The following is a 27,588-nucleotide window of genomic DNA, read 5'->3' on the forward strand; positions in this document are numbered from 1 at the left end:
GGAGACATGTAGATATCATAGAGCCATAGTATTTAATACCTACTTCTGCATCCAATGTATAAACTAAGCTGTAAGATAATGTTCCTTTCTTACCCCAGCGACCACCTGCAAAACAAGTAGGACAACTTAAAGAAGCAGAAGAGGACTCTTTATTAACACATCTGTTACATTTGGGATTATCTCACCGGTGAAAAAAACAGTGAAATGCATGTGTTTGAAAATGCGCTTAGTGTGTGGAGAAGGCAGAATTTTCGTTCATGCACTGCAGTTATTTATAGATATGCCTAGAATGACACTCTTTCCAATGGCCAGAAGGAGTGGATGTACTACTAAGAATTATCAAATGTACTTTCTTTCAACAGGCGGAATAAGTCAGTGATACTATCGGTGCATTAAATATTTAAACCTTTAGTAAAAATGAAGAGGGATCATTAAAAAGTATGTGTTTATGGTGCTATGCATCTTAAACCACTATCGATATTTAGTCTATATGTGGTATATGGACTCATATAATTTGATGTCGGTAAAAGATTTTTGATGTCTCGTTAAAATGATGAAAAATACACATTCATTTTGGCATTGACCAATAGTTGTGTCCCCAAAACTGGGTCTTTTAAAGGTATTCCTTTAATGATGTAGTTGTAGAATATCTAATAAATTTTGCGGACAGTTCACAATTGGAAATGTGCAATGGGTACATTGTCGTAAGGTAGCAATGGTTCTCTTAAATGAGGAAAAACTATGCTATTGTAAAAATTGTCTCCTGTTCTAGAACGTTAGCATGTGGCTAAATGTTAACAAGGAAGAGATAATCTGTCAGAGAGGCAATTGAACAAATAAAAAGAATAATTAGCAGAACAAAAACAAAGACAGAAGAAATTGTTAACAAAGCCATTTTTCCTTACATGATACAAATTGTATACAAATATTTATGTGTCAGTTCTAAGCCTTAATTACGCTTTTAAGTAATAAAGTGCATCTTCAGAGGTATGTGTTTTAAAATCATTAACACCAGACAAAATGCCATTTTGTAGACAATGTTCTGCTGCTGCCTGTGCTGGATTAGATGTGGGCTTCCCTGAGGTGTGTCACATGGGGCCTCGTGGCTGTGAACAAGTACCTCCCCAGAATGGCTCCTTCCTTGTCCTCAAAATCTCATCTTTTAAAAAGAGTAGAAGCAATGCCAAGAGATGACAAGTTTTTGTGGTTATCTAGCTGGTTTTAGTACCTGGGTAGTGCAAAAGGTTAAGCACTTGGCTACTAACCAAAAGGTTGGAGGTTTGCGTCCACCAGAGGTGTCTTGGAAGAAATGCCCAGCAATCTACTTCTGAAAAAATCAGCCACTGAAAACCCTGTGAAGCACAGTTTTGCTCTGAAACACATGGGGGTGCCGGGAGTTGGAAATGACTCAAAGTCAACTGGTTTTAGCTGGTTTTAGTAATGAAGACAAAGGATTTATAAAAGTAAATATTATCTTTTAAAGTGAATAAACACTAGGAATCAGAGTAGAATTCTAATTCCAATTACTAGTTAAACATCGCTTTCATGGAGATAAGTAATAGTTGTGTTGTTAGGTGCAGTTGAGTCGGGTCTGACTCATAGCAACCCTGTGTACCACAGAACAAAATGCTGTCCTGCCCTGCGCCATGCTCATGATTAGGCTTGAGCCCCTTGTTGTGGCCACTGTGTCAGTCCATCTCATCGAGGATCTTACTCTTTTCCGCTGACCCTGTACTTTACCAAGCATGATATCCTTCTCCAGGGACTGATCCCTCCTGACGACATGTCCAAAGTATGTAAGATGTAGTCTCTCCATCCTTGCTTCTAAGGAGCATTCTCATTGTACTTTTTCCAAGACAGATTTGTTCGTTCTTTTGGCAGTCCATGGTATATTCAATATTGTTTGCCAACACCACAATTCAGAGGCGTCAGTTCTTTGGTCTTCCTTATTCATTGTCCAGCTTTCACTTGCATATGAGGTGATTGAAAATACCACGGCTTGGGTCAGGGGCACCTTAGTCTTCAAGGTGTCATCTTTGCTTTTCAACACCCTAAAGAGGTCTTTTGCAGCAGATTTGCCCAGTGCAATGCATCTTTTGATTTCTTTGATTTCTTCACTTTAAGCAAGCAAGGTTGTGCCATCTGCATAACATAGGTTGTTAATGAGTCTTCCTCCAGTTCTGATGCCCCGTTCTTCTTCATATAGTCCAGTTTCTTGGATTATTTGCTCAGCATACAGATAGAATAGGTATGGTGAAAGGATGCAACCCTGACGCACAGCTTTTCTGACTTTAAACCACGTAATATCCCCATTCTGTCCAAACAGCTGCCTCTTGATCTACGTACAGGTTCCTCATGAGCACAAGTAAGTGTTCTGGAATTCCCATTTTTCGCAATGTTATCCATAATTTGTTATGATCCACACAGTCGAATGCCTTTGCATAGTCAACAAAACACAGGTAAACATCCTTCTGGTATTCCCTGCCTTCAGCCAGGATCTATGTGACATCAGCAATGATATTCCTGGTTCCATGTCCTCTTCTGAATCTGGCCTGAATTTTTGGCAGTTTCCTGTCACTATACTGCTGCATCAGTAATAGTTATAAGCCAAAATACATGTATAGGTGAAAGTCTTAAAAAATTAAAAGCAGGATAAATATGGAAGAGCATTTAGGAAAGAAAATTATTTCTTCCAGATCTGAAACACTATGTTTATTGTTTGAAATTTAGTCTTAGAGGGTCATTTTTTTATCATCAGCATACCCAAATCTATATATGTACAACAAAGAATAAAAATCTGTCATTGTTAGTCTTTGGTACTACCAATTTATGAATGCAGCAAAAATATGGTATCCCCATATTCATAATCTACAGTGAATTGAGATGAACAAATTTTATAGTTTCCTATAAGATTTTCTCTGATCACAATAGAAAATACCAGAATCTGAGAATTATGATCTATAAAATATGAGGCTCATTTGTTATATGGGGGAAAATTTGTTATTCTTTCCTAATCTTAGGCATACAATGTAATTGTGTTTTTAATAAATCTCCCTGAAAAAACAAGTAAGTTATAATTCCTTAAATTCTCCTTTTTAAACAATTGTACCATATTATCTAGGTCTCATATTTTTTACTTCTTTAGAAAAGCATCTGAGACCAATGTATTTTAATTGTAATAATGAAACATGATCATTTTCCATCATAGCCTTTGCAGACATTTACAAGCTGAGTGAGTATATACGATAGTTTGTGGATACCTCTAGAAACCAGTGCGTTTGTTTTCCACATACTAATTTCAGCTATTCTGTAGCTCTCCCATGTCCTATACAAAACATGCGATTGCATAAGTGCTGTTCATTTGTTCCACTTTGGTATTGTGCCAACAACTGTAATTTTTCTTCACCCACACAGGTTTTCATTAAATTTTAAGCTCAATCCAGCAAAAAAAAAAAAAACCACTTGCTGTATTTTTTGAATCTTCACGTGAAATGTTTATTGTCCCTCTAATAATTATGAAAGCAGTAAACCATGAAAGAACACTGCGCATTCCCCAAGCTAATTGTTTGGTGAGTCATGCTTGCCTCCTAGTTCTCGGCAAATTGGCATTGTCATCATCTTTTTTTTTTTTTTTTTTGCTGATTAGAATTGTTCAGGAAAGTGTTAAAGCTTCTCCCTGGTTCTTGTGGAAAGAATGTCCTTGACAGCTCTGAGGCTGTTTACTGTTTTCTCCTTTTGGACCATGACTTTATTGTTGCATCAAGGCAAATTATTGTTGAGGGGAGAATTGGAGCATATTTAACATCCAGAATATTTCAGGCTTTTTTTGTTAAGTGAAAGAGATAAGCAGGTTTTTTAAGTCCCCATATTAACAACATCCATGACATTAAAAATAATCACTACTCAATATTTAAATAAAGGCACATAATACGCATGCCTTATGATAATATATTGTTCACTAGACCACTTGAATAGGAACAGAAAACATAAAATTATTGCATTGGCTCATCATGGTCCTGTTTGTGAAGCTAGTTCATAGTTTCCATATGGCCCATCTGTCTAGAGCAAAACATTGCTGAACCATGAGCCACACCATTCAAAACCAGCATCATCCTGAGTAAAGACGTGACTCAGAAACACCAGAGCATGGAAGTTTCCAAGTAGTCTCTCTGGTCATCTAATCCACTGTTGTCTTCTAGGGAGTTGAAGTAGAAGATTTTACAGCAAAGCACTTTTGTGTCTCAGTTTAGAACAAGGTGTTCCAAATGAATTAACCATATAACAGTTAAATACTTCTCTGAGGAAAGATTTGCTGGATACTTGGACTTCCCCTTGGGGACCGTGTGGAAACTTCAGTGGTGGTTCTCATCTTTTATATTTTTCTCCTCTCTACAGTAATTTAAAATTTATCCTAGAGAAAAAAATAGTTACTATTCCAGATTACATAAACATGAGAAAAGAATCATACTTTTTTTTTTTTTGCTCTGTAGTGCTCTGTGTTGTCATGTGTTTCAAAGAAACAAGATAATTTAACATGATATTCTCCAGATTTTTCTCTTTGCTTTTTTTTCTCCCTCTTTCTTTTTCTTGTACATCTATGTTCTGAGCAATTTCCGAAGAAAATAGAGAACTATTTTGGAAAATGTTCATGTGATTTTTTTTTTTTAATCTAAAGATGAGTTTATACCAGATTCTGTTTACATGTTGTCCAGTATACAGATGTGGCTTCATCATGAAGGGATTACAGTTTTAACCACCAATTCAATTTTGGTGAACAGTCTTGAACCCTTTCACTTCAGTTCTCTGTATAAAATCTGTATTTATAATATAGAGTTAATATGTTCTCCAAATTCTTCCTAGGGACTCAGTGAAATTAAATGAGTTCATTTCTGCTAAAGTACATCTAACTCTGGGGAAGCAAGATTTTTTTTTCTCTTATAATAAAAAGTAAGTGGTAGTATTACATGCTCTCTGTAGACATAGGAAAAATATATACACCTGCCTTAAGAGAATGTATTGTCATGTTTTAAACCCCATTCTTCATTTTATGGAACACTAGCAGTTTTTATTTGATTTGGTGGGGCCACCGGCTAGCTTTATAACTTGGGGTTTGACCGATGATTTTATATCTCTGAATATTGGCTTCCTGATGTGCAAAAAACAAAGAAACCAAATTTAGGAATAAGATAGGTGCCTTCAAACACTGACCTGTGTGATTTTATATAATTAATTTTTGTGAATCCATGTAGCATATGTAAAGTCCCATATTTTATGCATTATTATGGGAATCAGTTATTAAAAACATATAACCATCAGAGATAAAGTCACAACAAACATGTAATAATAGATTAAACTCAGTAGATGGAATATTAGTTAGTATCTGTTTATAGGTTAACTACATCATGCTAGACATTTTTGGACACAGAGAGAAAATACAAGGCATGGCGTCTGGTCCTTAGGAACTTAGTCTGTTTAGGAGAAAGAAATAGCTAAAACAGTAGATCAATAGAGTGAATATATTTCAAATGGAAAAGGGAAAGAAAAGAATAAGCTGGAATAAGTTGGAGAGGATTTTATATAAACATAGCCATCAATTATTGAGTCGTTCTCATGTACCAGGAAGGCATTGTGGTTTCTGTAATACTTTCTGCAAGAGACAGTGACTTGTATGCCTAGGTCAGCAACTCTATCCTAGCAATTAAAAAAAAAAAAAAAATCAAACCCTAAGATAGACACTGGAGCCAATCTATGAGCTCTGAAGTCCATGCAGAAGACTTCAGACCATTGTCATTGAAAATAGGGAATCAAAGTAATTTCTCGAGCAGGAGAGTGACCCCATGAACATAGCAGATGTTCAGGAAACAGAGACTTCCATAAAGGCTAGAGAAATTAATGGTTGTATAGAGGAGAGAAAGACAAAGACACTAGCAAAGATTAATGTTTATCGGATCCTGGCATAATAATGATGGTGACATTTATAGAATTAATAGCTGGATTAACATAATTAAACAGGGGCATCGTGGCTCATACTCAGAGTTGTATCCTGCAGCCTTAACATCATGGCTGTAGAAAGAAAAATTGGGAATAATAAAAAGGATATATATTGGCTTAGAACTTCTAGTCCATAAGAATAGACTGCTAACTTCATCCCAACTCCTGCCATGAAAGGGTTCTTTCTTCAGAACTGGTGTTGTATTAGCTTGTAGCAATTCTCTGTACTTGAACACTTAAGCATCTAACAGACATAGACAGCATTTGTGAGAGTGAGTGGGTGAACTTTTGTGGCTTAGATCTAGATACTCGGCTCTTCAGAGGACCCTGTCTTCTACTTCTTCTGTGTTCTGTGTTCCTCCTTTGCCTAGACTCTTGCTATATATGCTTAAAAACCAGATGACGTCGAATCAATTCCAACTCATGGTGACCTCGTGTGTTAGAGTAGAACTGTGCCCCGTAGGGTTTTCAGTGACTGAATTTTTCAGAAATAGATCGTAGGGCCTTTCTTCTGAGGCACCTCTGGTTAGACTTGAACCTCCAGCCCTTCAGTTAGCAGCCGCACACATCAACTATTTGCACCATGCGAGGTCTCCCTGCTATGTGCTTATAGGTATTTATAAATTCATTTTGACTTTGACTCACCAAATTACATGGAAGGAAATCCTTTTGTCTTCAAAGGAACCAATTTAGATGCAGTTCTGCCTAACATCAGGTGCACTGACTGAATTTTCTGAATAGCTTGTGTCTTTTTTTCTCATAAAAGCAGCTAGCTAGCCACATAGATTGTTGAGCTCCTTCTACAAGCCAGGCTGTGTGGTAGCAGTGGGGATGAAGTGGTGAACAAAAACAGGCAGGCCTCCGCCCTCATGGAGTCCGTGGGCTATTATGAATAAGAAACGTATTTCAAGTAACTGATTTAATTATAAAATTATAGGCGTGCCAAGTGCTACAAAGGATATTTAGGAAGCCAAGGAAATGTACAATGGGTGACCTAAACGAGTGTTGAAGCAGATGGCCTGTGAAAAGAAGTGGATGCAGTAGCCATCACCTGGAGAAGTACATACTCTATTAGAATAAAATGTACAATTTTAATTGGTATTAAATGATTTAAATAAAATGTGAATATTTAGATGTTGTATCATAAAATGAAGTGGCTGAAGTAGGCAGAACCAAAAATCTTGTCTGAGTCTTTAAGCTGTTTGATGATACAAGAAGGGCATCCTCCAGAGAGGAAGAGCAAACCACAAGTTAGCAGTCCATATGTCATTGTGTCAGAATGACGTGGAGATGTATGGGATGTAGATAGATCCCATATCCGATTAAATGGTTTGACCCCCAAACTTGAGGATACATCATGTAGAATAAACAATGACGAGGGCTTGAGTCTGCAGATGAGCTTTTCAGAACAAGCTGTGCAAACAGAGTCGTAGGAAGGGCACCAAGGTTCAAACAAGGAGGGGTTAATCCATAAACATTGCCACCCTCACTATTGGGATTGCATATCCTAGACATTGAGAAACAGCATTTGAGAGCAAGGACAACTGAGATGGGTTTTTTTCTCAACATTTACCCCTAAGTCCAGAGTGGTCACTATATGTATATACTGTTATCTTATGGTTTGAAAGTTGGCCCCAAGATTATGATAAAAAAGAAAAGGGATGCTACGTTCTAGCTGAATAGTGATGGGAGATACAGGGTTAGATCCAAAGGAAACATTATTGAAACATCTTATGTTTAATATTTTCCTTAATGTTGTAGACCAGGGCATACCCTTGAAGAAATAAATGCCTTTTGCAGATAATACTGTTAGGGGTTGAATTATGTCCCCAAAAAATATGTGTTGTAAATCCTAACTTCTGTGCCTATGGTTATAATCCCATTTGGGAATGAATTGTCTTTTGTTATGTTAAGGAGGCAGGATTAGTGTAGGGTGTATCTTGAGTCAGTCTCTTTTGAGATATAAAAGAGATGAAACAAGTGAGCAAGCAGAGATGGGGTAAGATAGATGCCAAGATGCATGGAGATCTCCAAGGAAGCAGGAAGCAGAAGCTGAAGAGACAAGGACCTTCCCCCAGAGCCGAGAGAGAAAGCCTTCCCCTAGAGCTGGTGCTCTGATTTCAGACTTCTAGTCTCCTAAACTGTGAGAAGATAAATTTCTGTTTGTTAAAGTCATCCACTTGTGGTATTTCTGTTATAATAGCACTAGATGACAAAGACAGATGCCAAAAAGAACACTAAAACACAAATTAGAAAAACATACACAAACCTCAAAAATTTTCACATAAAGGTAGATAACAGAATGAGGTTCATCTTGGAAAAATGCAGACGAATAGTAACAGTACATTTGGGAAAGAATAATCTATACCGCAGACATCAGGCAGTGAGTGGACGATTTCTGACAAGAAAGCCGAGCAGGCTAAAAGGTGAGAAAAGTCAGTGTTTGCAATATGACACTGTAGAAAAACAGAGCAGTGCTATTTGAACTAACATATGCCCTAGTGTATACGCTGCCAACTCTAATTTACAGTGTGAGAGCAAAAGGCCTTGATGTCTATCACTTAAGCCCACTGATATTCCTCAATATATATGTGTTGACATTTCTATTATTTAAGATACGTAAACATAGACACCAAGAAAGATTATTTCAGAATTATTGAGGAAGTGTTGAGGAAGAGCAGAAAGGCATTAAGGACTCTTCTTTTTTAGTCCAGGTATTTTATGACTGTCCAAATATTTTACTTAGGAGTTGTGACTAAAGAGAGAGAGAATATCAGGTAAGCCTTTTCTCCCTTTGTTTTGCCTGAACAAGGAAGGCCTAATGAAAATTAATGGAACCGAGAAAAAAGAAATGGAAAAAAGGCAGGTCTAAGGATGGTCTATAAATTGACTGTAAATTATAAATAGTTTATAAAATTAAAACAAAAACTTATTGCCATAGAGTCGATTCTGACTCATAGTGACCCTATAGGACAGAGTAGAACTGCCGCCTAGGGTTTCCAAGGAGCGGCTGGTGGATTTGAACTGCTGACCTTTCGGTTAGCAGCCAAGCTCTTAGCCAAAATCAGCCAACTCTAAATAACCAGAAGTTCCTTGGGAGTCTGTGAATATTTGCAAATGTATCTAGAGACTCCATAAGTAGAAGGGAAGTAACTTATTCTGTTAGAATGTGAAAATATATACCAAGCAGTCAATCGATTCTCAAAATACATGAATTCATAATTAAACCAAAACCAAACCTGTTGCTGTCGATTCCGACTCACAGCAACCCTATAGGACAGAGTTCAACCCCGCCCGATAGGGTTTTAAGGAGCAACTGATGGATTCAGACTGACGACCTTTTGGTTAGCAGCCGCGCTGCTAACCACTGTGCCACTAGGGTTCCGAATTCATGATTAATAATGTAATAAACTCATCAGGATTTTAATAGTATATCAAGGTTATTACTAAGAACAGGTTTTATTTTATCGGTGCTGTGCCAGGAATGTTGGTTAGTAGGCTGTACTGGTGTCTTGAATCCTCAGTAAACTGGTATTTCAGTAACAAGATTTAAACTCGAGGTGATAGACATTTGAAGAATAGAATCTTTTCAGAATTGCAGATACAATGTTAAAAAGTTTTTATCTGAGGGAAGAAGGGTCTGTGAGGAGGGCTCTGGAAGTTCCTATTTAAAAAAACAAAACAAAAAATTGGAAGTCCACAGAGGAGATTCTATTATAAACTATTAAAATAAAAGACAATAATTCAGTATAGACCTATAGTTGGCAAACCAATTGACTGTAGGAAAATCTCTTCTGGCACAGTTCTTTATTGAACATTGCTGTCTGATCCCATCTCTGTTCAGTTTAACGCACACACTGTGAGTGCCCTTTATGAGTAAGGCACTGTGCTAGGCATTAGCGATACAAAATGATCAAAATGACAGTCACTGTCCTCAAGCTCATTATAATCTAGTAAAGGGAAAAATACAGAAACAGAGCCCGTTAGCTACGTGTAGTGAAAGGTGTCAGGACAGTTAGCAATAAGAGAGCTGATGAGGGGATCATAACCTCCTAGCTCAGGGCATGGAAGTCGGAAGATGGAAAGGTAGCTGTCAGGAAAGGGTTAGTTGGAGTAGGTGATGCCCTAGCTCAGCCAGAACTGTTCGTGAAGCTTAAGAGTTTCCATCCCATTAAGAACAAATGTGAAACAAAGATTGTTCATCACATTAAGAGCAGATGCTGGAATAAATAGGATAAAACCCAGAAAAATCGCATCTTTTGATCTCATTGAAACAAATGATACGTATTTTTTTTTTTGATGCAACAACAGGTGCTTGATTATTATTCAAACACTTGTATTTTTCTAAGAAATAAAATTCTTGGAATTTTCTCAGACTCATCCCAAGGCATATTGTTAAAATCAGATTAAATTTAACACACTCTTATCTCCCCAGAAAGTGATTGGTTGGATGGCATCCTTAACAGCAAATGCTAATATAGAAATATGTCAGAAGCCAGACATTTTTCCTGTTCTTTTAGAAGTCACTCCATAGAATTTAATCAGAGCCTATAGCTCAAATGGTTTTTCATTTGCATATGACTTCTCTACACAGTCAATGCAGTGTACAATTTGCTTATGCAGAAACTGTTCCAGTCAGCTTCCACTTCCTTCCATCTGATTTGGCAGCAATTCTAGATACCCACAACAGTTACAGAATGACAGCTGTCACTGGAACACGTAAGCTGCAGAGCAATAGATCTTTTCGATTTACCCCCATGATTGTCTTAAAAATCCCTTCTCTCCAAAGTGATTTTTAAAAGTCCTTGAGTTCTGTCATTCCTGACTGGTAGTGTATTCAGAAGAAATGATGTCGAATTTACTCCCAGTAATTCCACGTGTTAGGATGAGCATCGATTGAGAGAATTTTAATGGTAAAAGAGACTTTTGAAAATCATTTAGTAAAATCCCTTCATTTTATCACTGGTAGACACTGAGGCCGAGGAAAGCTAAATGGCCGACACATGCCCAACCGGCAAGATAGTCTGCTGCCAGGAGAAGAGGACCCTACCTTCTGTCTTTCGAGTTCAGGGTCTCTTACATCTTAAATTTCAGTGGACATGTAAGTCTCTTGGGGATCTTGTCAAACTGCAGATTCTTATTCTTAGTTCTGGACAGTGGCGTCAAATTCTGCATTTCTGCTAACAAGCTCCCAGGAAATGCTGATGCTCTTGGTCCATGGACCACCCTATGGCTTTCCACTAAGAAAATTCATTTCCCAAGTGAAGATAAGCATTAGCGAAAGGATAGTTCTGGTTCAGATAGAGCTGATAGTTCCAAAAAGGATTTGTGACCCCCACTTGTTATAAATGTTACCGTACGAAATATTCTGTGTGATCTTACTGTGTCGAGAAACCACTGTCCTGTAATGCACGTTTTCTGGGACACATCTCGTTAGAAGTTTGTAATCATTAGAAAATTGAGTGGGTAAGATTTTTTACTGCATTTACCTGCTTGCCCCGTGCTGGCTAATCACACTATTTTGCATCTGAGATGCCTGAATGATATTTTACAAATAAATGCTTTACTTTTCTTAAAGGGCTTATCATTCTTGAGCTATTTGTTAATTCCGTGATCCTTAAATAAGGCCGTTTCTTGTCTTGCCTCAGATGGCTGATTTTATCTGTCCCCGCCCCCCCCATCTCTCTCTCTCACACACACACAACACGCATGCTTTTCACACATCTTACTCCATGTTCTTTGTATACAGAAAATAATAAGAGGACTATTGTGAGATCAATATGATAATTTTTATGTATCAAGAATGCAAGCAGGTAAGATAAAAAGATCATTATAAAATGTCCTTAGTTGTGGAATTACCTACTTATGTATATGTCAGTATGTATCTATGGATTTATAGTCCTGCTTCAGAAGTAGAAAAAATAACTAAAAAGCCATTTACTTCAGAAATTACGTCTTCTGAGTTTTATCGAAAACAAGTTTCCATGTGTTGTTCTTACATATCTGTGAAGACATTCTTAATCAAAGCATATAGAATGACATTTTAATGAGAAATGGTCCAACCTCATAGGTTATAGTTCTATACACACATCTCTTTAGACAGATCTTTTTTCTGTTCACTGCAACAAATGTAGTCTAACCAGAAATACCCGGTTCATTTATAGACGTGTTTTGAAGGGTTCAGAAGGGCTACATCAATATAAAATATTTGTTATTAGGATTATTGATATTGTTAATGATCATAATTATGCTGTGAATTTATGCAAGTAGTCATAGGGCATAAAATCTGGAACTACTAGCATGTTATCTTGTAAGCCATTCTTCGTGAAGTAAGAGCATTATATATACCAAATCACTGGACAACAGTTTTTTAGTTCTGAGTTTGGCTTGAAGGGAAATGAAAGGATATTACCCCTACATTACTAAAAATGAATAGTTATATTCATATCTGTTTGAGGCTGTAACGATAGTGCCTGTTCTTATATGTGGATGTTTATTTACTCTTGAGAAGAAAGGATTGTGTGTAAATCAGTAAGCATATATTGTGTAAGGTGCTTTGCATATGTGCATTTACTGGCCCTATTTATTAGAACATTATACTGGATAGAATGAATCCATTCTCAAGTGCTTAGTTAATAGAGTAATAGCAGCAAAGAGATCAATTATAAAGGACTTCCATATTTAAGGACAGCCCCATTGCATGACCTGAAGGACGAAAGAATATCAACATTCTAGAGTTTTGATATGTAAATATATGTGAGTGAATAAAATGTAAGTTTTTTTCTAATAATTTTAAAATAGTTTTTACCTTAAATATAAAATGACATCTGTTAAATACTCTAGCAGAAAAGTTATTGTTCTAAATTAAAAAATGTGTTAATCTTTGATTTGGGATAACTGGGGTAAGTGAAATTTGTACTGATAAGAATCTGCTTCTACTGTCTGCCTTTCAGCATTAAAAAAAAAGGGGAAGCTTTTTCTTGTCAGTAATTAGAATATAAAAGTGTTTTGACTTGTAGTGTAGATTCATTGTGTTAACCATTTCCGGAGTTGACCATTTAACTTACATAAAAATACCTACGCAATACATACAAAATTGGGTACATATAAAGGAAAAAGCTTAGGTCATTTAACAAAGATTACGGATGGAACTATATAAATTCTCATCGAAACCGCTGTGCTAACGTACTAAGGGTCAATGCTCGGTGGCAAGTAAGATAATACCCAAGGGAGAATGACCGAGCTGCCCGTGCCTTGCCACCTCATTTGACTTGCCAACCTCACTTCAGTTAAATTTCAGTTAACTGATCTTTTGAAGACTGAATCAAACAAGAACACAAATCTATAACCCACAGATTTCATGGGACATGGTTTTCTAAATGTTTGTCTTTTCTTTTTCTTTCTGTTGTTCAGTACCCAGGTCATTTGTAGGAGTCTCCATATTCCCTAGGAGGAAAAAGTTGCCAGTCTGAAAGTTCAGTGTCTTTAGCGTTCTATTGCTTATCCCATTTTTGCCCTCTAGGTGCCAACCTGGATTCACTGGAGCAAGATGTACTGAGAATGTGCCCATGAAAGTCCAAAACCAAGAAAGTATGTTAAAATAATCTGAAATTTGCTTTCTTCCCAAAGTGCAGCAACAGTCACTACCACTTGGTGCTTTTACAGCTCAGTTGTAACTGATTCCTTTTGTCTAATCATGGTTCCGCCACTCAGGGCATAAACCCATTCAGTGTGACCATGTTTGACTGTCTGAAGGTCATACTGTTCAAAGGATGGCCAGTGATACTGGCAGGCCAACCAAAAAAAAAAAAACACAAAATTTTTTTTTTTCTTTCAATATTTTTGACCAAAGCTATCACATGGAAAACTGAATGAATAAATCAGATTTAATTTTAAGTAGCTCCCTTTGAAGGAAAGCAGCCATTTGAAATACTTGGACTTTTCTGTCCTACAAACCCAAGCACTATATTTTGTCCAGAAATTGAATCATTTGGGGAAATGCCAGAGTCTAAAGGCCATGATTAGCACAAAGATTCGGTTCCTGAGGGTGAACTCACCAAGTTCAGTCAGTTGACACTGAAGGAGCTTCTTTCTAGCATATATTCACCTCTTCTCTTTTTCTCTGTTTTTTCTACCATTGTTTTTTTGTTTCTTCTCTCAGGTGCCCAAATGAGTTTACTGGTGATCGCTGCCAAAACTACGTAATGGCCAGCTTCTACAGTACGTCCACTCCCTTTCTGTCTCTGCCTGAATAGGAGCATGCTCAGTTGGTGCTGCTTTCTTGTTGCCGCATCTCCCCTCAGATTTCACCTAGAGCTAGATGTGTTTTACCAGGTCTAATATTGACTGCCTCTGCCTGTCGCATGAGAACATTAACAAAAGCAATTGTATTACTTCCTCTGTTGGTGACTAGTTGGCTCTGAGTTACTAATAGGTGTGTGGGCTCCAGATGTTTCTGAAATTGATATTGAATAATGTGATACAAAAATGATAGTCAATATCAAGCAGTGAAATGACAATAAAGGCCTTTAAAAGTCTCACTTTTATTGGTAAAATAAAATCATTCCACTAAACAGTCCATCTTCTTTATAAAATGACAACATTCAGAAAAGGATGTTGCTAAGTTGCAACCCATAACAACTGAAATGATGGTAAGTTAATTTTGGTTCAGAATGTGTTGTTTATAACAAATAAACATAACAAAAAGTGTTCAGATGTTTCTTTTCATTAACCAAACAGTTTGCATTTAGGTATTAAAAAGCACTGAGTAGGAAAATTAAAAACAAACATTTCACAGCAAATGAGATATCTTGGCTTCCGTTTATATTGCTTAGGGAGTAATTCAGGTAATTTAGGACTAGTTTAAACAATCAAAGAATTTTTTTATGTTGGTTTTCAAGATAACCTTAGGGAAAAATTTTTTTTTTAATATTTATTATTTTGAAATATAACAGTTCAACTCTAGAATATGTATATTTTAAAATGCAGAACCGAGAAATTCTGATGGACTTTTGTGGTTTCCTGAAGTTCTAACTATCATTCCTATAACACCCAATTCAGGTTTTACATAATTGCATGGACAACTAGGATATATTTTTTTCTTGTGAACTGGGATTATTAGCTTTTGATCCTGGAGATTTCAAAACATTGTATTCAAAACAGATTCCATATAGTTATTCATTTAGATCAAGAGTTGGCAAATTTTTTTCTGTAAAGTGTCAGATAGTAAATATTTTAGGGTTTGCAGGTGATACAGTCTCTTGTCACAACTACACTACTCTGCCATTGCAGCACGAAAACAGCTATAGACAATACATAAATAGATGAACATGGCTGTGTTACAATAAAACCTTATTTACAAAAACAGGCAGCAGTCTGAATTTGGCCAACAGCCATGGTTTGCCAATCCCTAATTTAGACGATCAGTTGGCACACCATGAAAAATATTTTACATAGATTATTGCACTTTAAATTGACATAACATGAGAAACAGCGCTATGAGCTGGTCACTTGGGAGCCCTAAAAGGATCAGAGATTTACTCTTGTCTAGATGCAGGTAAAGTACAAGGTTCTGGAACTCATATTAACAGTCATAGGAGTTATCAGAATAAATTCCATAAAGCATTATGGGGAAATTAGACCCACGGTATTTAATCATTAATTTAGTGAGTTGGCACTTTATTTACGTGGACTGCATATCAAAGATTATGTCATAGGCCATTTTCGGTTGTGAAATTAATATTGTTAAATTTTCGAAGACAATCTTCATTTTCTTCACAAATATTTAAATAGTATGCCTTTAGCAGACATAATTTTTCTCTCCATGGTTTTAAATTAATTTTTCAAAGGTAGATAAGATAGATGGAAGCTGGAAACAGGAGGAGGGAAAATGAAATTTTATTCACCACCTTAAAGCCATTCCTTGTAGAGATGTGCTCATATTCAGTAACATAGATTTAGCCAAGCTCTGTGACCATATAAATACAATAGAATTATATTTGAGAAGTTATTGAAAATTCTAAGTTATAATGATTTTTGGTGTTACGGAGAATTTCATTGAGTATTGAAGACAGCGCAGGAGACTATATAGAGAAAAGCATTGACACCAGAGTATTTTCCAGAATGGAAATGGAGTTAGACCTAGCAATAGTAACCCCAGAAAATATTCTCAACTTCTCTTTTAGACCATTTTCTCTTTCATAAGATATCACTTAAAAATAACCACTATGTATTTCTGAATTTCAGAGTGTGATTCCTTAAATAAATTCTTTACTAAGCCTTAAATGACACTTTGGGGAAGCATCCAGGAAAGCAGTGTTTGTATTTAACCTGATTTAACACGATTGATGGGAAGCCCATTTGTGAACAAAATAGGTCATGACCATGATACCCTGCATCAAGAAAAGGGCTTCCAGTCAGAAACTGCTTTCCAAAGCTGTCTTGTGCACAGTTTTCTAACCTCTGTGTCTGAACATCTCAATTTTTATATCTACATGGCCACACATACCAATAAACAAACAAACAAACACGTTGCCATCGAGTTGATTCCGACTCATAGCGACCCTGTAGGACAGAGTAGAACTGCCCCATAGAGTTTCCAAGGAGCTCCTGGTGGATTCAAACTGCCAGCCGTTGGTTAGCAGCTGTAGCTCTTATGCCACCAGGGTTTCCGTAGCCACACATAGAAGGCAGGAAAATAAGGACATTATTGCTGCTCTTAAGAACTTCATGTTCAAGTAGCAATTAAACCTGCTGCCGTCGAGTCGATTTTGACTCATAGTGACCCTATAGCAATTAAAGGTACAAAAAAGGACAGAAAGTGTTGCCACAGAGCCCGTTTTTCAAATTTAAGTGTTTGCTTGTATTCAGAAAGTCTGGAAAACAGAAATATCAAAGGAAAGATATCCCCCAGCTTCAAAGAGAAACATTTTAAAACTTACCAAACCACGTTTTCAGTTGAAGAAAAATATTCTAAAAGAACGTACAATATTGTAAAATGTTTATTAGCACGTAGCTTACATTATTAGGATTTCATACAATGATTCTGAGTAGAATGGCCTGTGGGGGCATTTACTGATTTATAAAAACTGATCTAAAATGTGAAAGAAAGGAGCAAATGTATATTTTATATGCCTTTCTTGAAGGCAGCAATTTGTCCTGAAATAAAACATATTAACTGTAGTTTCTAGGAAAATACTGTCAAGGCTAGTCAGCCTTAAATTTGACCTATCTGGACACAGAATTCCTAGTGGAAAGGATAAGGGTCATCAGTGTGTGTGTGTGTGTGTGTATAAACCCATTGCTGTCGAGTCAATTCCGACTCATAGCAACCCTGTAAGACAGAGTAGAACTGCCCCATAAGATTTCCAAGAAGCAGCTAATAGATTGAACTGCTGACCTTTCGGTTGGCATCCATAACTCTTAACCACTGTGCCAGTAGGGCGCAGGAAATCCATAATCCATAATCAAGTTATAGAGAAAAAAGCATACACAGCTAAGATAGTTATAAGCAGTATGGAGTAAGTATGTCATATAGAAATTAATATATAATAGAAACTATATAGTAGACTATTTTTAAAGAGTACAACTTTAAAACTTTTAAGTATATTCTCAAAGTAGGTAACCTTAAAAGTAGTTTTGAACCATAGGTTACTAGTGTATGAATTATTTGTACTGATTCCTAAATGCTTTAAAAACCTGTTGCAATTATTAGTTTATTTCTTAAGCATATTTATCTTGCTGACAGTAGAATAAAGGCACACTCCACCCACACAGAATCATCGTAAATTCCAACCCTAACTGAGATTCTACTCTGCGTGTGTGTCTGTGTGTGTGTGTGTTCGTGTGCTTGTATGCTGTGCACATGGAAACTTGGGAGTAAGGAGAAAATCACCTCTTACCTTTCAAAGGGCTCAGTAGCAATACGGATTGGCATATGTGAAAAAAAAACCATCTACATTTGTAAAGGTAAGTCTAAAATTAAAAATCAGGTGCTAATTTGGTCCCATTTAGAACTGATACTGATAGAACTCCTGTAGAAACCACAGACGTGCAGAAAGTTAAGGCTACACATATGTCTTTGAGATTATTTGCAAGAGCAGACCCAAGATGTTAAAGAATAAAATCCTGAATGTCTTCATACTTAAATAGAAGCCATAACTCCATGTATGTATAATCTTGGTTTAAAAAAAAAAAAAAAAAGTTGTTTCATTGTGCTTGTCTTCTAATGAAATGGAAAGTTTAAATTAACCTACAGGTTAATCACTTTTCTCCAAACAATTATAAATTCCTAAGGCAAAGGATTAGTGAGTCAATATTTAATAGTTTCTGAAGACTCTTAGATTTGAATTAATTTTTTATATTGCTTAGTGCACAGCAGGAAATCACATGTAGAAAAAGAAACTAAATTGTTTACAGTAACCTTTGTGGTTTTGAATTATTAATTTAATTTGAAAAATGTAGCAGCCAGGCAGAAGTTCAATAGGAAGCATGTGATACTTAATGAGCCCTACACCAACATTAGATTAAATAGAACAGATAGAAAGGAATAACCTCTTCATAAAATGAAGTGTTTGTGGATTCTGCTTTTCTTGACTCGCAATGAAAGAAGTATAGCTACCAATAGTACAAATAAATGACAGCAGCATTGGCTCCAGGTCTAGAATGACTGATGCATGTTTCCTTGCCTGTTTCCTTGTTACGGCTTATGGCCAGAAGAGATGCTAATTTTAAGTATCAATTTCCCATTGAATTATTTGAAATTGGAGCTGCCTGATATGAATGACTTCCCATGAAATGAAATTATAGTTAGGCCCACAGACTTACCTATAAAACTGTAAATGCAGTAATATGTATGCATGGGCATGCCACTAATTTTATTGGAGACTTAACCAAGCTTTCTACGCAACTAACACAGATCATCAGCAGTGTTCACGTAGGCACGGAGTAATGATTCTCTGGAAAGAGTTTCTGTAGTTGTCTCTTGCTGTTAACCCTTAAAATATTACTGACTGGTAGGAGGAAAATGGACTACACCCTCATGGGGACATATAAGAAATTTATTATCAACTTGCTCGGAAAATGAGTTTTTTCACCTTGATTTTCCAAAGTTTATAGGAAGGAAGCAAAGGGCCAAAAAAAAAAAAAAAATCAAGCTGACAAATTGTAAGTTGCCCTGAGGCAATGAAATTCATTTTGGATTTGAATAGTTATTTTGCTGTGAACTTTTTGCAACCAACTTACCGTTAACCCTCCCCCCACCCACCAACACTGGGTTTTCAGTTTATGAAAAATTGAGTCTCTGCCTGTGTACTCTGGGATACAGAGGGACTCTCAGGTATAAGTACAGATTTATAAGCAACAACAACCCATTGCTGTCGAGTCAATTCCGACTTACAACGACACTATAGGCCAGAGTAGAACTGCCCAGTCGGGTTTCCAAGGAGCAGCTGGTGGATTTGAACTGCTGACCTTTTGGTTAGCAGCCCAGTGCTTAATCACTGCACCACCAGGGTTCCATACATTTGTAGTGCCCCCATTACCATTGTTACTATATTTACTATTTGATTGTTTTTTTTTTTTTATTATTATTAATCTGGGAGCTTCATTTCCTGAAGGGGTGGAAAGTTTCTAAAGACTGTATTCTTGGATATACCCCTTCAGAATTTTCCTGGCCATGAAATTAGTGAATAAGTAATCCTGAATGCAGCAAGTAGCCCGAGGTAGATCTCCAGATGCATCTGTATAGCTCCTGCTGCTGGCCGACATCATTCATGGGATTTTGGAAGGCACATCCCTCTCCCACAGCATCTCCTTTATTCCTCAGGGTCACCTGTGAGACATATGTCAGTATCATAAGCATTTTGTCAGTGAGAAATAAACTTGTCCCAAGTCACTGAACAGGTAAATGGCAGAGGCAGGACCTGAAACCAGGGCGACCCCAGCACCTTCACCTTCTATACTTGTCCCCTCTCTTTAGGAGTTACTTTTTTCCATTTCCAGATGTTTTTTGTAAGAGAAACACCACTGACTCGCATTTTTTTAAAATTCAGAAATGGCTGCCTCATATTATTGAGCTTCCTGGTATCTCTCAAGTGCACAACTAAGGGAGGGAAATAGAGACCTCTGGAGCTCTGATTCCGTTGCTCCCTCCTTCCCACCTGCCTCTTCTCCACCGCACTTGCAGAAGATAAGTGAACTCCCAAAGGGTCTCACGTGATGGCACTTGATTAACAATTTTTGTCAGGAACGGAAAGTATCGTTTCTGGGAGATTTTTTTTTAATTTTCTTCTGCCCCATTTTCCCCATTTCCTCCTTTGAGCCCCTGCAAGTTCTGCTGTTCTGCAGAGCTGGAGTCTGGAGTCCAAGTCGGCCAGTTGCTGGCTATGGGCTCACACCTTTGAGTACCTTCTGCTGGGCAGACCCTCTTCCTCTGGCCTGTGCTCTAACAAGGTGGTGGGGGGGTGGTCTCAGTAGGGCATCCTGTGAAAGGATTTCTTCAGAGAAGCTCAGCACTGTGGACCTGTTACCTAATTTGCTCTCTGATATTTGAGGGAGTAATAGAATTAACTTAGGACCTCAGGAAGATTATCTGCTCCCTGCCCCTTTTCCTTTTTTTCTTTTTTTTACAGTTTGAAAAAGCGTTATCCTGTGCCACACAGGAATTATATGGGAAAAAAAAAAAGGAAGCAAACTCAGTTCCTTGTCCCAGTCCCCTTGCTGGCTTTTTGGTCAGAACGGTTTGTTGCTTTCTGTGAAATATGTAAGTGGTGGAGAAAGTGAAAGGTTAGGAGGAGAGAAGTAAGATTTATTTTCTAAAAGTAGCCAAAGCAACAACAACAACCAAAAAAAAATAGAATAAACTACTCAAAAAGGCTGAAAAATATAAGGTCAACATGATAAACTTTTCAGACCAAATTGGTACTCTCTTGGTTTCTACTCCTGGCTCTGCCACTGTGTGTTTTTGGATTAAATATTTCACCTCCCTAGAACCTTGCTTCTGCCTTTTACAAAGAGGGGATTGAAATTATCTCTAATGCCTTTTCTGACTACACAGTTCGGCCTTTCTATTCCCAAACAATGAAGTACTGTAAAGAAGAGCACAGATACACAACTTCCCCCTCGGTCAGGTCTTTTAAGGGTTAATAAAGACACAGAGTGCCGGTGTTGACAGGCCTCTTAAAAAGAGAGGGTCCCTACGTGGACCCAAAGGAGCTACCTGAGCACTGCTCTGTTAGTCACCTACCCTGCGTCCTGTTTGATGTGCACGCACAGAAAGCCATGATAGTCGTGTGTAATGTGTTTTGGAGTGCAGTGTATTGCTCTTTTCTGAAACCTTTTCCCTTTCTTTCTTTTTTTTTTGTCAACTTTCTGCATTGGCAGAGCATCTTGGGATTGAATTTATGGGTATGGACCAATCATCATTCCTTTTAGCCTGCAGAATTTAGAGCCTATGAGCTTAAATCTTTTTCCCTCCCTACTCTTTATCTTTCAGTTCCTAACTAATTTCCTTTTTCTTTAGAAGGGGTCATACAGCTATAACAATGATTTCTCTGCTTTCAATCTATGATTAGTTTACTGAAATGTGACCGAGCAAGCAGCAGCTTTTATAGTCCCGAGCTTCACCTCACCTGCTGCAAATTCGTATATCTCCCACATTGCTTGACCCACTGGTTGGATCTGGCCATGGTGTTATATTAAATTTGGGGTAAGTTGGAGTGGTACAGAAGGAATCAAACAAGGGACCTGAGAACAAAAGAAGCTTCTACATGCATCCACTTAAACACCCCACATCTTAGACTGATAGGCGTTTGACATACAAAGTAAAAAATCATGTATTTAATATAGTAGGAGAGAGAGCCCTTGCATTACCACACAATTTCATATGCACAAATTTGAATTACCCTGATTTTCTGGAGATGTTCAAGTACCACTGTAGTCAACGTCATTATCTTATGAGCAAGGAAATAGAAAACAGAAAGAAAGATGGCCTTGTGCTATTTTAGGTAGAAATTCTAGTGCTAATGGAATTAAATTTGAGTCACTAAGATGATGCAGACCAGCAATCAAATTGAAATGGTCACACTGTAAACATAAAGAGAATATGTCATATGAGCCTCTGATATATGGGGGTGCTCCTTTGGAAGGCCTTCATCCTAAATAGTGGGGAGAAAAGGCTAGAGTCGGGAGAGGACCGGGAAAGCTCTGCCCCAGCTGGTTTCTCCGAATACAGCACTCACGCCCGCAGCATGGTCATGGGCCAACAAAGCAGGGTCCCGAGTAACAGGACATCTCACCATCCAGCTGGTCTCTGTGGCCTCGTGCACACGGCACCGGCAGCTGCTGCCTTCTTTTGGGTGACAACGTCCCAGTCTACACCTAATAGCCCTTCTATAACTAGTGGCAGAGGAGGATGTTGCAAGCTCTAGCAGTTACAGGGATGGAAACTCAATGGCCCATCTCCTCCAAAACACATTCCCAGAGAAAACTCTTAATTTGATGGGGAGCGACTCCAAATCTTTGTGAGCGCTCGGAGAACATCTCCCAAGAGTGTGAAGTACAAGAGGACACAACCACCATCGCTAGGGTGGCACATGGTCTATGTTAGGAGAATTGTAAGTTGAGGTTAATGCCATCGGGATGAAAATTGTCCCACTTCTGAGAAGATGATTGGCCTTCCTTGCACAGAGGAAGAAATCCCTCCCCTTTATTCCTAACAGCATCTTTCTCTTGCTTTATTGCTTTGGGTCCACTAAGCCAGTACACTGCCTCCTTAAGGAAAACCAGACCTTAAAGGTCAATTAGAACTGAAAAAGACAAGGGCCCTGTCTCTGGGCATGGCTGGATCAGACTGAAAAATGTGCTGGATCTCATTCACTGCAGTACCTCCAGCCAAACAGTAAACTTTCAGAAGCATTTCCACTCACTAAGGTCCACCCACCAACTGGACAGATTCTTTTTTCTTTTTTAACTTCTGCCTCTAATTTACTGTTGCCCTGTCCACCCTGTCACAGTAAGAATAATAATAATAATAAGGGGGAAAAGGGAGTTAAAAGAATCCATCATTTATATTCTTCAAGTATTCTTCCTTTACTGCATTAACATTAACACGTTAATATTCTGTATAAAATCATAGGAAAATCAAATAGAAATTTGGGTGACAAAAGTAGTGCATTCACTAAATGCTGACGTAAATATAGAATCTCAATCCCCCATCTGTATTCCGTGGACCTTGGCTTTAATTGGTTCACCTTAGTGTTTTGCGTTACCCATTGGCCTTTATTGAGCTAGCTTTTTATTTCCATGAAATAATCCATCCCATGACTGATTTTACTGGAAGACGCATGTGTTCCTATATCACATAGGAAGAAAGGGTGAGCCATCATCCACCGTTTGTTCACAAACCCAACAACAACCACAGAAAACTTGTCAGGAGCATCCCTGAGAGTAGGCGTGATGCCCTTTTTTCCCTTTAGCCCTTACACGTGTCCCCATTTTTATAGTTTGCAGAAGCAATTTCCCAGCTATTTCTAAAGACAGAATGTTACGGTGTCAGAGAAAAAGTGCTACCATGGCCTTACAGTTTTAAGAGAAGAAAAACTAGAGTAAGCAGAAGAGGACAAAGTAAAGCAAGGCAATGATGCTTCCACTCCTGTTTATTAGCCAACTCAACACAGCCGAAGGCGCTCTTCTCTGTGGTCTTTGGTCCGTGGAGAAGGGCTGGTGGGGTGCGACCTCTGCGTCTGAGGCATCCATAAACCTGATCCAAATGCCAACATCAACAAAGAGGCTCCAGTGGCATCAGCTCAAAGATTAACACCTCATAAAAATTAATTCCCCATCCTGTGGCTATGGGGGGCTGGGGGCGGGCAGACACAAGCAATTTACATAGAAGCAACCGGGTGTCGTGTCCTCGTTTGACTTTTCCAACAGTAAATATGTGACACCGACTCTATGTTTCCTGGTGCGTTGCTTCACCGCAATCTCACCAGCTGCTTTGCTTTCTAATCGTGGCTTCCACACGCCCGCTAGCCTAAATTAGGCGTTATGCTGTATGGGATCACCCTTCCAACTTTGCATCCACCTTTTCTCCCCCCACCCGAGCATTTCTTCCCTCTGGTTTTCTTTTTATTTATTTATTTTTCCTCCCTTAGAATCAGGCATGCTGTGCCAGGGACTTCAGATGGCTCCTTAACTTTTAACCTTGTTTTCCCTTGTACTTTACTTCCTCACTCACTCTGTCATTCTGTCAGTCTGTCTGTCCTCTTGGTTTGTTTTTCCTTTCCACTTCCAACCCTTTTTGGTTTGTTTTTGTATAATCTATGCAACGTTCTAGTCTTTTACCCACTGACTTCTGTTGTCCTTCTCCTCCTGTTAATAATCAGTGCTCTATTAATTTGATTTGATGATGTTCCTGACCTGTTAACTGGAATTTGATTACCATGGGCTCGGCTTGTAGGAAATGTTCTGAATAACGATAAGGTGCACTGTATCATAGAAATTAAAACTCTCTCAAGAGAGACAAAGTTGAGTTGCCCTCTCTCAATAGAGACAAAGGTGCAGTGGCTGAGACTGGGAATATAAATTGGAAATATTCCTTGAGGAGCCCATGTTGATGTCCGGATAAGACAGCTTCATTTCTACAACATTCCCCCAAGTTCTTGACCAGCTTATTAATTAGAATGGCAAGTACATCGTTCACACTGTTTGTATGTACCAGTTGAGTTCTCTTCCGAGTGAACTTGTGAATGTCTTCCAATAAGTCTAATTAGACTTGTCGGAAACTCAGGTCCTGAGGGATCCGCTCACCATGAAATCCCCAAATCTTGTTGAGAACCTGACCTACCTTGGTATAATCAAGTTATCCCCAAAAGAAGCTGATTTGCAAATTGAAAAATTTCACAAATTAGAGACTCTGATTGCATTTGGGGTACACTAGTGTTTTTAGTTAAAGTTCTAAGCATCACATTTCCTTAGGATAACCTACATTAGCTAATTTGCCAAGTTGGCAAACGCAGCAATCTGCAATCTATTCCAAATCACACATCATTTTTGCTAGTGGTTTCTTTATACAGATACATTGCTTCTCTGAGGACAGTTGGTGAAGTAATAAGAATTGTTCTCCAAAGGACAAGTCTTCATTTTGGCCCAGGACTTTCTTACCCGGCACACATCTTACCCATCGCTTTCTCTGATACAGTACCCTGTTACTCAGTGTCCTGTTGCTTCTTTATGTTCTCATTTTGTGGTTAAATCATAGGGCTCCTGCCTCGATTTAGTTGCTAACTACAAGCCAAGCTCATGTTTGTGAATATTTTTCAGTTTATTTTTAAAAATTAGTTAGAAATGTGGTTCTTTGTAAAGACCACTGGAATGAAAAGTGATGATATAAAATAGCTGGGAAAGAAAAAGGGGGGAGGAGGGAGGAGAGAGCAGGGGAGGGACGCAGCGGTGCTATCCCAGCTCCTTTGTTGGTGTTGATTCCTGTTGTCTTTGCAAGAGATTTTTTAAAAAAAAACAAAACTGCAAGTCTTCATTAATAATTAATGTTTGTGATTTGCTAGTTTCGTATCACATCTTCTGTATCTATAGCTTGTGGTTAAAGTAATTTTATAGTTCAATATTTTTTTATTGTAAATGACCCCAGCTGGCTTTGCTGTTGGTGCTCAAAGTAGAGCGCAAAGTATATTGTACTTTAGAGCCGTGTGTAGACATAACGAATTGTGGCGTATCTGTTACAAACTTGGACAGTGCCATGCAGCATGCCAACTGTTGTAGTTTTAAGTCCTGGCGTATGTAAGTGACCTGTGGTGACATCTGCTCTCATCCCTTTCCAGAAGCTGAGGAGCTTTACCAGAAGAGAGTGCTGACCATCACCGGCATCTGCATCGCTCTGCTTGTGGTTGGCATCATGTGTGTGGTGGCCTACTGCAAAACCAAGTAAACCTCTCTCCTCCATGCCTTCCGCTCTCCTTAGCACAGAGAGGGATCACACGCAAAGGCTTTGCAGAAACCAGGCTCCACAAGCTAGGCTTGTCAATAAAAGGGGTGGGGGAGGGGGACAAAGGGACTTCTCCCCCTGTTCTCTGAATAATCCATTTCAAGGTCCTTTCCTCGTCACATACATTAGAAACCTCTGCCTATCTGTGTGAGTGTTTGGAAGATTTCTGATGAGTGACCACTGCTCGTGAGTGAAGGTAGGGTTGAACGGACAGTCTCAGATGGGAGCATGTATGTGCACATGTGTTTGTGGGTGTAAGTCCCACACACTGAGAGGAGAGGGATAGACACAAGGGGTGACTCTGTCATATTGCTGCAGAGCAAAAGTCCAATTTGCACTGACACTTAGGAGATAAAGGAAACACTTGGCTTACGAAATGCAGTTTCTGAAAGTTATCATGATTATTTTACAAGTCTGTCTAATTAGGTCACCAGTACCAAAGTTCTCAAAGTGTGAGATGTGAAAAAGGAATCATGGGAGGAAAATCAAACAAAACATGCTTTGGAAGAATAACAGAGAAGACATTAAAATAGATTCATGTTCACTATGTTGGATCTCTTAAATCTGCTCTGTATTAACAAATACAATTACTGTATGACAGAAATTCCCTTCACTTTCCTCTGATGTATACCTTCTACTCCAAGTTTCAATACTGTTAAATTAACAACCTTTTCTTTTTTTGCTTCATAACATATATTTTCTTCCAATATTTCTTTATTTCTATAATAATTTCATCAGTGATTTCAACACAGTCATCTGTTGTTGTTAGGTGCCGTCTGGTCGGTTCCGACTCCTAGAGACCCCGTGTCCAACAGAACGAAACACTGTGCCATCCTCATGACTGTTGTTATGCTTGGGCCCCTTGTGGCAGCCAGTGTGTCAAGCCATCTTATGGAGGGGTTTTCTCTTTTTCGCTGACCCTCCACTTTACCAAACACGATGTCCTTCTCCAGGGACTGGTTCCCCCAATAACATGTCCAAAGTATATGAGACAAAGTCTTGCCATCCTCCCTTATAAGGAATATTATTATGATCTGAATGTTGTATTGAGCAATGAACACAATATGCTTTTATACCACAAAATCAAGGGCATGGATTGTGTTTTCTCAATACCCATGATTTAGTGTATTGCCAGAATTGTGTAAGTGGTAGAGCTAAGCCTTCATAGCCTCAACCTTATGAGTCTAAGTAGATCCAATCTTAACTATTTCAATATTCATAACCTAGTTATACAAAAAGTGGGAGTAGAGTAAGATTATATTACAATTGTGCCAAAACTGTCTGGCAAAATATGTACATATCCTCACCCATATACACACTATACGTGCTTGTGCATACTAACTAGGTATAAGGCACAGCTTCAAAACTACATTTTCTTAAGAGATTCACATGCAGAACTATAAATTAAATCAGCCTTATTGATTCTGCAGCACAAATTAACTAAGACAAACGACCATCTGTAAAACTTAAGCAAAGCTGGATTTATTAGGAAAGTTGGGATTTTAGCCAAATATCAACTTGACTTCTTTTGTTTTCTTCTTTTTTCTTAGCCCTCAGCAGTACAGCTAAATTTCAGGAAGAATCCCATTTAAAAAAAA

At 38.1% G+C, this 27,588-nt stretch overlaps 1 protein-coding gene across 6 annotated transcripts in view; it reads left to right on the plus strand.

Annotated features, from left to right (window-relative positions):
- Window positions 1-27,588, plus strand: part of NRG1 (neuregulin 1) — a 1,165,780-nt gene that overhangs the window by 1,129,842 nt on the left and 8,350 nt on the right. For 2 of the 6 annotated variants that reach the window (XM_023737841.1, XM_004383387.2), the window contains exons 3-5: window positions 14,153-14,211; window positions 21,373-21,396; window positions 25,827-25,929. In XM_023737841.1, coding sequence (XP_023593609.1) covers window positions 14,153-14,211; window positions 21,373-21,396; window positions 25,827-25,929 — 186 coding nt within the window. Of the gene's footprint in view, window positions 1-13,513; window positions 13,582-14,152; window positions 14,433-21,372; window positions 21,397-25,826; window positions 25,930-27,588 lie in introns of those variants that run through there. The other 4 variants (XM_023737840.1, XM_012557571.2, XM_023737839.1 and 1 more) reach the window with 3 other exon arrangements.

The sequence above is a fragment of the Trichechus manatus genome, unplaced genomic scaffold (genome assembly GCF_000243295.1).
Source record: "Trichechus manatus latirostris isolate Lorelei unplaced genomic scaffold, TriManLat1.0 scaffold00109, whole genome shotgun sequence".
Lineage (NCBI taxonomy): Eukaryota > Metazoa > Chordata > Mammalia > Sirenia > Trichechidae > Trichechus > Trichechus manatus.